This window comes from Danio rerio, chromosome 1 (genome assembly GCF_052040795.2).
Source record: "Danio rerio strain M-AB ecotype USA chromosome 1, GRCz13ab, whole genome shotgun sequence".
Classification (NCBI taxonomy): Eukaryota; Metazoa; Chordata; class Actinopteri; order Cypriniformes; family Danionidae; genus Danio; species Danio rerio.
The window spans coordinates 36,252,774-36,265,197 of NC_141021.1; the positions used below are offsets into that span (position 1 = coordinate 36,252,774).

At 31.0% G+C, this 12,424-nt stretch overlaps 1 protein-coding gene across 1 annotated transcript; it reads left to right on the top strand.

The window, feature by feature from the left end:
* Nucleotides 1-504: 504 nt before the first annotated feature.
* Nucleotides 505-11,735, top strand: chmp2bb (charged multivesicular body protein 2Bb). The gene is given in 6 exon segments (NM_212904.3): nt 505-673; nt 1,097-1,188; nt 3,385-3,579; nt 7,187-7,289; nt 7,912-8,018; nt 10,422-11,735. Coding segments are annotated over 6 exon segments (645 nt in total). The 5' UTR covers nt 505-639; the 3' UTR covers nt 10,536-11,735.
* Nucleotides 11,736-12,424: the final 689 nt, after the last annotated feature.

Consider the following 12,424-nt stretch of genomic DNA (forward strand, 5'->3'; position numbering starts at 1 on the left):
TCGAATCTGAAATTTGACAATTGGAAAAAAATGGTAATTTATAGTATTATTATATAGTGTTTTATGTAATTGTGTAATTGTTTAATAGTTTATTAAAGGACAGTTTTATTTTTGTTTTCACATAAATTTGTAGAAAAACTCCTTTATTTATTTATTTATAATTATTATTGGTATTATTATTATTAATTTATGATGTATTTCTTGTCATTAAATAATATCTAAATATTATTATTGTTTTAAGTAATGATTTGTATATATATATATATATATATATATATATATATATATATATATATATATATATATATATATATATATATAATTTAATCTTATTTTTACATATTCTTATTTTAGTTTTTAGTTACGAGAACGACAGAGAGACCTTTGTTTTTGCGGCAGACATCTATGGGCGGTGCCAGTCAGTGTGATGTTACGACTGGATAGCTTCAATGCAACGTCACGTCAATGTTCACCAATTAAAATGAATAACTGATGCAGAAGAGCAGAAGTTCACCGCCTTCTTGTCAGGAACCAGGAAATAGTCATGATATTTTGATAGCCAACTCTCACTTGATAATAGTCATTGTGATATACTTAGTTTTCTTATTAGTTTCTTGGTCGGCGGAGTTTGTTGCAGTAATGACATCGTTATTCAAGAAAAAGACCGTAGATGGTAAGTTTCTTGCCGCCGCTTTGAGTGCTTGTTTGTTTGTCAAAGCCGCCCAAGCAACGCTCTCACGTCTATCAAAGACTGCGTTAGCAATTTCTGTCGTTTTATTTAATACATTAAATACGATTTGGGCTGTAGTTTGTACAAAGACGTGTCTTTGAACTGCTGCCATGACGTAAACATTTTACATTTGGCTTCTTTCGCTTGTGTCTTACAAATAATACTTAAGCATGTCGGTTTAAAATAAACTAAGTTAATCCAGTAACGTTAGCTCTTAAAAGAAACCACTGTCCCTTTACGTTTATCGTTCCTCTGAACCTTGCTATGAAAGTAGTTCCAACACATTAATTTGTTATAACTGACTCAGACATTTTAGCATTATTAATTTATATGGCGATCGATAACTATGTCTCCTTCATTCTACAGATGTCATTAAAGAACAAAACAAAGAGCTGCGAGGAACGCAGAGACAAATTGCCAGAGACCGGACAGCACTGGAAAAACAGGAAAAGCAACTGGTGAGATTCCCCACCCATCAACGTGACGTCTATATGATCATGCCAAATGTTCTTCATTTACTGAGGTGTATGAGATCACGAGGTTATGACATTAATGTCACAGAGAGACAGTTTGTGGATATATTTTTAGAACTAACCGCACATGATCCCCTTTTAAGTTGATTTAAGGATTGTTTGTGCCAGCCAATAGCTAGTGGAATGTTTAAAACTTTTATTTATACCCACTCATTGTTTTAAAATTAGTGTTAACATAACTATTATAATGTTGGCGGGGAATCATGCCTTGTTATTTTTTTTGGGTTATAGATATCTGCTGTTGTTGCCAGAAATACACAGTTTGTCATCTTCCCTTTAAGTGTTTTGGGTACTGACAAATTGTTGCCGATAAGTTTTATTTCAAGTAGTAATGTTCATTTACCTATAACATTATCTGTTTGATAAAGCAAACTCTGCTTATAACTTTTATAAATACAATTTTTTTTGTAAAAAGTGGCCAAATTTAAAGCCGCATGATGAAATGAGTTCTTTGTAAGGGGTCATGACCCTAAAATGTATGCATAGGTGGTGGAATAATCATAAAATCAGAAGAACAAACAAAGAAAGGTATGTTATCAAAATTAACAAAAAAATTAAAAAATGTTACTAAAAGCATATTTATTTACACATGAAAATTTTAGAAATAATTTTTGATATCAGAAATAGGTTTATTAAGAAAATTATTTCTATAAAAAATAATAATAATATGTGTATTAAATCTGTCAGCATATTAGAGTAGTTGGTCAAGATTTTTTTTTAAAGATGTAATATCTATTTATTTATGTATTGTTCATTTATTAATTATATAGCATCATTTTAGATTTCAGTGAACTTTGAGTGCTGTAATTGCCATTTGTTATTGTTTATATAGCCAGAAAAAATAATTATATATATATATATATATATATATATATATATATATATATATATATATATATATAAAACACACACACACACACATGCATGCATACATACAGTTCAAGTCAGAATTATTAGCTCCGCTTTGATTTTTGTTTTTCTTTTTTAAATATTTTCCAAATGTTGTTTAACAGAGCAAGGAAATTTTCACAGTATGTTTGATAATATGTTTTCCTCTGGAGAAAGTCTTTTTTTATTATTTCGGCTAGAATAAAATCAGTTTTTTAAATTTTTTAAAAGCCATTTTAAGGTCAAAATTATTAGCCCTTTTAAGCTGTATTTTTACGATAGCCTACAGAACAAACCATCATTATACAATAACTTGCCTAATTACCCTATCCTGCCTAGTTAACCTAGTTAAGTCTTTAAATGTCACATTAAGCTGTATAGAAGTGTCTTGAAAAATATCTATTGAAATATTATTTACTGTCATCATGGCAAAGATGAAATAAATCAGTTATTAGAAATGAGGTATTGAAACTATTGTGTTTAGAAATGTATATAAAAGTCTCCTCTCTGTTAAACAGAAATTAGGGAAAAAAATTAACAGGAGGGCTAATAATTCCGACTTCAACTGGATATAATATCATATCATATATAAATGATCAAATCCTGCTCGCAAACTTATCTTTTAACACGCATTCAGATCATTAACTATAATGAGAACTATATTTCAACACAAATGGAGAGTATTTTTCAGTTTGATTGCTGTAGTATTGTGGTCTGCTGCTTTAATTGGTCTGACATTTTAAAGCATACTGGATTCTAATTGGCTAATTGTTTTCTTTTTTTTTGTTAGTCACTTGAAAAAAAAAAGTGATTTCAACAATATAATTTATGTGCCATTATCTTTATAGGTATGACCTTTAAATGTAATAAATGAAGCTATTTTCAGAACTATATCTTATTACTGGTATAATTTTATTCTCTGTAAACAGGTCTTTTTTCTGCTTAAATCTGATCTGGGGACTGTCTAATGCAGTGTTTCTCAACCAAGTTTCTGGAGGACCACCAACACTACATGTTTTGGATGTGGCCTTTCTCTATTACATCCATTACAGGTCTTTCAGTCTCTGCTAATGAGCGGATGATCTGAAAAACCTGTGTTTGGTTTAGAAAACATGGCAAATGTGTAAAGATGGTGGTCCTCAAGGAATGTGGTTGAGAAACACTGATCTAATGTCTTTATAATGCCATTTGATGAATCCCTAAATGTTTCCTATTTTTTGTTTCTTTTCGCAGGAGATGGAAATCAAGAAAATGGCAAAAACAGGGAACAGAGACGCCTGCAAAGTTTTAGCCAAGCAACTTGTGCAAGTGAGAAAACAGAAGACGCGCACATATGCAGTCAGCTCAAAGGTCACCTCCATGTCCACACAAACCAAACTTATGAACTCCCAGATGAAGATGGCTGGTGCTATGGCCACAACTACAAAAGTAAGACCCTTCTGTCTTTTTCAACTCATAATAACTTTCATTAAAAAAAATCTGTACCCACATTTTCATCTTGGTTCTTTCTTGGCAGTTCTTACAGTTATTTAATGCTTAGTTCACCCAAAAATAAACAGTTACTCAGTTTTTGGGTTTTCTTTTTTTTACCATTAATAGAGAAATGTTGAAGTATATTGGAAAATTGTAGCCATTGACATTTACATTATATGACAAAACATATACAGAAGAAAAAAACAATAACATTGTTCGGAATATGAAAGTTTGATATGGTGATTTTTGACCATGGTGCTGTATGATATTGGAAAAATATGACATTGCAATATTTTGTTTTTCTTTTAGTATATATTGGAATATGAATACAGGTTCACCAGATAGCTTGAATAGTTCTATTTGGAAATAATTCATTAAGTTAGACTGATTGGGATGATTCTGAATGGGAGTTAACAACGCCTAAAATAAAATAAAATATAATAAAAGCATAAATCAATACAGTAGAGCATAGATACAAGTGAAATGTACAGTGCTCCATGTTTATCTAACATTATTCAGAAATTAAATAATCAAATGTAAAAACACTTTGTAGTTGTCATTGTAAAAATAATTTAATATCATAAATCTTCATTCAAGGCACAAATGGTACAATTGCTTGTGTCTGAATGCATACACAGTTACAGGCCTTAAAAACACATGCAAATGATAACTTTTCACTCTATTATAGTTAGTTAAACTCTGCAGTGACTCCACAAATCTCATATGTCATAAAATATGACTCTTGCTCAACTATTAATTCCAACAAATAAACTAAGCATAGCGATGTAACAATTGTGGATGCACACGTAGTGATATTAATGCTAATAGAATATATTGTGCAGCCATAATCATGGCCAATTAAAATGTCTCTACAATGTGGTTTTGAAGAGATAGCATATTACTACAGCGCACATTGTATCAGTTTTAGTATACTGTACAATGTGAATCCATTCACACACATGAGTCACTGCAATTATTCATAATGACAAAAGTGTGTTAGTTGCATGTGCATTTAAGTTTTGGTGTTAAACATTCTTTCGAAAGTGTACATCTGAAGACTACGGAATTGATGTGCACACTACAAAGCTTCATTACAGGACCAGGTTATGTTTCACGTCTAATTGTCTAAGATTTACATTTAAACAAGTGCAGTTGTTTATGTCTAAATTATAACGTGACAATGTGTGCAGGTATTAAAAGGTATGGGTCACACAAAAAAATAAAATTTACTTGATTTCTTTATTCGGTTAAACAAATTATATATTTAAAGGAAGCTGAAAACCTGTAACCACTGGCTGTCATTGTAGAAAAAACAAACACTATGGAAGTCAGGAGTTACAGGTTTCCAGCTTTCTTCAAAAAAGTTCATTTGTGTTCTACAGAATAAAGAAACTCAAACAGGTTTGGAACAAATGAAGGGAGAGTAAATGATGACAGAATATATGTTTTTGGATGAACTATTTCTTTAATGTATACAGTAGACTTATACTCTAATCATGTTGACCAAAATCTTTCATTACAAATTTTATTCCAAATCTGTATTAATTTTGGTTTTGTACTGAACCCAAAAGAACATCTATTAAATAACATGGGTTACCAAAGAGTAGCTGGCTGTTGATAGTAGGAAAAGTACTATTGAAGTCAGTGGGGACCAGCAACTTTTGGGCTACTCGCATTCTATACTACAGTAAACAGAAGAAAGAAACTCACTCGGGTTGAAAATTATTTGAGAGCGTGTAAATAATGACGTTAAGTTTTTTTTGGATTTGAAAAATATATCAAATGTTTAGGTTAACTATCTCTTTAATATTAATCAAATAGCAAAACCTTTATTTTTATTTGTTTATTCAATTTGTAAATGCTATCGTTTAATGTACCTACTGGATCTGATAAACACACCACTTTTTGTTTAATTATTATATTATGTGTATTTGTAATGGTAATTTTTTTATTTATTTTTTATTCAATATGACAATTTTGTATCTTTGCTCATTGTGATATAAATGTCTGCCCATATATTGTTAACTTGTCAGGCCTTGTGTTTAAATAATTTAAAAAAGGAAGTTTACTGTTCTACTAACAAAACAGTTAAACCAACATCACAAAGAAATGGAATAAAATATTGAATCTGGGTTTTCTGGGGAAAAAATGTATATGATATTTTTGCAATATATCTTTTTTTGTTGGTGAACTATCCCAGTTTTTGTTTTGGACAGTTTTTGTTATTTCTGTACAGAATTTAGTACAAAATCTGCAAATTTATGCTGATTTAGTTTGAGCGTATATAACTTAAAACATGAAATAAAAAATGAATAACGTTTTAACATTAATTTAATAAATTCAATAAAAACTGCAATGTAGCGTGCATATGAATCATATAAACATTTGCATATTCAATATTGTTAATATAATGTAAACTGAATAAATATATATATATATATATATATATATATATATATATATATATATATATATATATATATATATATATATATATATATATATATATATATATACACACAATACATGATGACAGTAAATAACATTTCACTAGATATACAGCTTTAAGTGAAATTTAAAGACTTAACTAGGTTAATTAGGTTAACTAGGCAAGCTATTGTATAACAATAGTTTGTTCTGTAGACTATTAAAAAATAAATATATAGCTTAAAGAGGCTGATAATTTTAACCCTAAAATAGTAAAAAAATAAATAAATAAAAACTGCTTCTATTCTAGCTGAAATAAAGCAAATAAGACTTTCTCCAGAAGAAAAAATATTATCAGACATACTATGAAAATTTCCTTGCTTTGTTAAACATAATTTGGAAAATATTTAAAAAAGAAAAAAAAAAATAGGGGGGCTAATAATTCTGACTTCATCTGTATCCATGTAAGTAAATAAAAAATTGAATGATGCATTTAAAAATCTATGCAAATCAGCGGATTTCTGCATTCGCAGATTCTGTGTGGGTCTACTCATAAGTGCCACTTTTAAGTAAACAGGGCTGTTTATTTTGTAGACCTAAAATGCAAAGAGAAAAAGCATTTCCCCCTTTGGATTTTCTAATGTAGTGTAATTTTTGGATTTTTATGTTGAAAATGTCTGTGGTAAATGTTACTCGAAGCAGCTTTCCAATTTCGTTTGCCAAATTCTCAGACAAATGAAAGGGTCTTAAAGTAATTTTACTCTAAATGGAAAACCGCTATTCTAAAACCCCATTATAAATTCCCATGGGAACTCATGACTATAAAGTGCTAATTTGCTTCCATCTAGAGCTGCAAATTGTCTTTGTACATGTTGTTGTTGTTATTATTATTGTTTTTATAACTCTATTAGTGATGTAGGCAAATTATTTCAGTTTTATTAGGATTTCTCCTAAATTGGACCTATATGTTGGTCTATAAATGCATAACTGGTGCACAGTTTAATGCCATGCTGATACACAGCCATCATTCTTCGCATAATTGCATGAGGAGCCTAAACTGCTCATTTTAAAATGGTCATGAATCAAACAGTGACTCAGTTGTTTGTGTCTCTGCCTCTCTCAAAACAACTTTCAGACAATGCAAGCTGTCAACAAAAAGATGGATCCAAAGAAGACCATGCAGACCCTGCAGAACTTCCAGAAAGAAACCGCAAAGATGGACATGACAGAGGAGATGAGTAAGACATGTTTTTATTTATTTATTGCTGTTGTGGGTATGTTTTATAAGTGGGTTTTAAAAAACAAGTAATTTTGCTTAACCAGACGGACTATGCTATTATTAATAGATTTTTCTGATGATTATTATGTAATATGATATTGAAATAGCCTTGAGTTGCTGATTTGGCAACAAACAAATAAAGAAACAAACAAAAATTGCTTATCGTGTTTAAAAGAAATAGGGGAACAGTAAATGAGTGTTCACTAAGGGTATTGCTCCAAAAAATAGTATGAGAGGGTACAATGCTGTTTGAAATATTAGTCAGTGTGATTTATTTATTAACACTTTTATTCAGAAAGAATGTACAATGAATGTTTACAACAAATGGATTATGCCAAACCTTGGCATCACCACAGGGAAATAAATACATTTTATTTGAAGTCCTGCAATGTCCGGTTATTTATTTGTGTGTAGAAAAAGTTTCAAAACTGGTTTTCACATTGTGGTCCTTAATTAATCAGTTCATTAGTTTGTTTGTTTGTTTGTTTGTTCATATGATTTATAAAGGATCATGGGATACATCTGTACTGAAAATTCAGCAACGGTATATAAATCATGATTCCCCCTGTGTCTATTTACAGTGAACGACACCCTGGATGAGATCTTCGAGGATTCTGGAGATGAGGAAGAATCTCAGGACATTGTGAACCAGGTGTTGGATGAAATTGGAATTGAGATCTCAGGAAAGGTAAGAAGTGAAAGATTATATGGGCATCAGTCAGGTTGAGGCACCAGATTCTGTAAACAGAATTATCACTGCAGTGCATTAGTGTTGAAATCCATTTGTGTCCATTAGAGTTGCACAATATATTGAATATACATCACAATAGTATTTCAAAGCATTAATCCATTAACGTTATGGAGATGCAGTTAAGAATTTGACACATGACAGATTCAGTATGATGTTAGGAAGAGAGGCATTTTACAGCTCAAGTGATTACTATGGAAGTTTTTTCCAAATATTTTTGGATTTTTTCTCTGTGTCCAGAATATGAGTGTGCCTATTTATTTATTTATTTTTTGTATTTTTTTATTTATTTATTCATTTACTTATTTATATTATTAAACAATAATGGGCTACATTTTAACAATCTAGGCATAAAGTCTAAAGTGCATGGCGCAAAAGCATTAAGGGCGTGTCCGAATCCACTTTTCCTATATCAAAGATGGACAAATACGCTTTGTGCCACAGCGCATGGTCTAACAGGGTTGTGCTTGTTCTCTTAATGTGTTAACCAGCAAATGAATAAATGAACAATAGTAATAATGAAGTGTGGTCAAAAAACTGAGTTATATCCAAACACTTGTCCTATTCTTATGCCCCATATGGTGATGAATACGTCTCCCAAAACCTGACAGGTGGACAAATCTAAACTTGTTTTTATTAAAACAAATATAAATGTGCATATGATAAATAATACTGCTAATATTAATAACACTATACTAAAGCAAATTGTTATGAATAAACTGAAAGCCCCCCGAAATGAAGAAGGCATGGAGAATTTATGTAGAAAATAATATATTTCTTAAATATTTCAATAGTTTTATTATTTTTCATTTGTAAAGATATTTGTGTATTGCTGTACATCCAGTGTGTATTAAGCAATCTGTACACGTTTAGGACACACAACTAACACTCTTTTAATTCTTCAAAATAACAATGCACCAACAGTGCGCCTTAACACATCTCCTTTCTAGACCAGAACAGCCATGAGTGCACAAAGCGGTGCAAATGGATTTGCTATTTAAACAACTTGGAGCCAATCAAGAAAGTTAGGGTTGCGCTGGTCTGAGAATAGCAACAAATTGCGCCAAACACATCATGCACCCTATTGCGCCAGGTGTATGATAGGGCCCAGTGTCTGTGACATTATTTTTAGGTTTCTTAAGAGCATATTTAAAGCTTAACTACTGTAAAATTTAAAACATATGTATATAAACTATAAAATCCCCTTTCACAATACTATAATGGTTATTAATTTGGCTGGTTTGTAAATCTGCATACATTTATCCTTAACTTGACTGCATGAAACACCCCATATGACCATATAAGGTTGTTCTTCACAATGTAAGCTGTCTTTCCTCACTCTTTCCAAACATAACCTTATGCTCAGCACTTTTACATGAGAGCTTATGCTGCAAATCTTTTGAGTAAACATGTTTACTGTAGTCTCCTGTTCATAAATGTTGAGGTTAACTCCACTATTACAACCTAAAAAAAAAAAAAAAAAAACTTTCACAGAGGCCTACACTACACTGGATGTAGTGCATAATTACAATTATTATAGTTTTAAAAATTATTAAAATTATAAAAATATATGAAAAATATTATATATATATATATATATATATATATATATATATATATATATACACATATATATATATATATATACACATATATATATATTAAATTATATATTATAGTGTATGAGTGTGTATAGATGTTTCCCAGAAATGGGTTGCAGCTGGAACGGCATCCGCTGCGTAAAACATATGCTGGATAAATTGGTGGTTCATTCCGCTGTGGCGACCCCAGATTAATAAAGGGACCAAGCCGAAAAGAAAATGAATGAATAATATAATATAATATAATATAATATAATATAATGTATGAATAAGCATGTCAATACTGAAATGTATATTTTGTGGTGCACTAGTTTGACCTAGTTTTTGCCAGCTGTTTTTATTTTCTTAACACACAGAATCGGTATTTCTGTGTTACAAACATGTCACATAAATGGTGGGTTCAACTAAGACTATAAATAACAAGCCAATAGGTTTAAAAAAATTGCCATTTTAAATTAGTCATCGAATCATTTGTTAAAAAAATCTAATTAAAAACATGAATTTATCCTGCAAGGAAGCAAAATAAATATTTGAGTTATTCATTCAAACTGGGCTTTCATTAAAAAAACACATTTAACATTTCATATAACATATTTTGTGTTTGAGCATGTCACTAGAAAAATAAATCTAGTTATTCATACCCACGGCCTGACTGTTGAGCCTTTGATTGCCCAACACTATCCATCACATCATATTTTTTGATCCATATAATGGTTTTCTGTTATTTTGCGTCCTCCTACAGATGGCTCACGCTCCTTCAGCTGCGCGAAAAACCCCAAGCGCCGCCACGGCCAAAGCAGATGGGATCTCAGATGAGGATATCGAGAGGCAGCTCAAAGCCCTTGGAGTGGACTAGTGCTCATGCACTCACACACACACATACACAAACAAACACCTGATCATTGCCTGGCAACAGAAGGCCACCCAAACACACACCAAAACACATTCATACCAAATAACAAATACACAAACAAACAGTCCAAAAGCTCACATTCACACTTGCCTACTCTGGGATACCGCACCACAGATGACAAATGCAATTTTTTGTTCCTATTTATTTATGACAATGAGAAATGGCTGTCAAGGGTGTTTAAGACTCTTTCAGGTGAACCGCTATTGCTTTTAGAAGGATAAAAATAAAGATTCAGTTTGGATAAACGTGTTATAATTGAATATATACTATACCTCCTTGGAGAATAATGCCAATATTGAAGCGTTTTCCCCTGAAATCCACTACTTCAGGCTGTTTGATCGATAAATCTGGAAAAACAATCACACTGGTGTAAACAAGTTTGACAGCAGAACTCTACCTCTGGAAACATACGAAGTGACACGGCTGGTTTTTAAGTCGTGCCGTGATTTGTTTTGTTCTCGCCGTACCTTCGCTTGTTTTCCCAGTGCATGACAGAACACTCATGTGAGCTACGTCTGTTTCTCTCTTCTCATCTTTGCTCTGTTTATGAATTGGAAATGATTGAATTTGACTTCTAGATTCACATCTTGCTGGGATATTTTGTGTGTGGATTTTTTTATTCTGCTTGATTCAGGGGTGATGCCAAATTATAAGAAGAGAAAAGAGAGTTTTTTTTGTTTAGTTTTTTTCTTTTTCTCATGTCTTTGGGTTTTGAAGATGGTTGCTCTTCTTGATTCCTTTTGTGCCTGAGGTTTCAGGTTGAGTGTGTGTGTGCGTGCGTGTATGTGTGTTTTTGTATGAGTGCATTGATCAGATCAGTTTTTTTTTTTATTTCATGGCTGCTCGGAATCTTCAGGAGTCAGGATGCGACGAAATTGAGGGTTGTTATTTTTGAGTGGCATGTAAAAAGCGACGTACTTTGGAGTTATGCACAGAAATCTGTGTTTAGGCTGACAGCGGTTACACACTGCAATATTTCGTAAGGATTGTAAATAGTATAAGCATGACAGGTTGGTAGTTTATTGCTTCATCCACAGTGAGAGTTTAGGAGTATGGGTGAGGATTATACTAAAAAAAACTAAGGGGATATATACCATTATATACCATTCAATCGATAAATAAAACATTTGCAATTATGTAAGATGTTTGTTTGTGTTATTTTAAGATTTTAATTGTATGTATGTGTATATATATATATATATATATATATATATATATATATATATATATATATATATATATATATATATATATATATATAAAATTAATATCATGAACTACGGAGAACCAATACTAGTAAAGCACTTATTCATAGATCTTGTTAATTTACTAATGCATAATTAAAATCCAAAGTTTTGTTAGTTAACACATCTTGTCAAATCAGTTGTAAAAGATTTTGGTTGCACTTTTAAGATACAATTCTTGTTATAAATAAACCTTTAAGTATACATTTAGCCTCAACCTTATACTTTAATGCTCATTATTTATTAAGTTGTAGGGTTTAGGTATTGTGTGGGATCTTGTAAGATCATGCAAAAAAAGTTACTTTAAAGACAAAAAAAAGAAGATAAATAGCTAATATTTTAATGGTAATATGCCACTTTAAATATTGGTGACAACTTAATTTAACTACCATTTTTTAAAGTCTCAATATTGCTGGTAAAAAACAAAACATTAGTTAGTTCACTTTATAAATCCAGTGATAAATCTATTGTTTATTCCTTCATGTTAGTAAATACGTTATCTATTGAAACTTCATTTTAAAGTGTTACCTTTTTGTTTATTTTTGTTTACTACTAGTTTTCTTATTTGTGTGAATGTCAACTTACCAC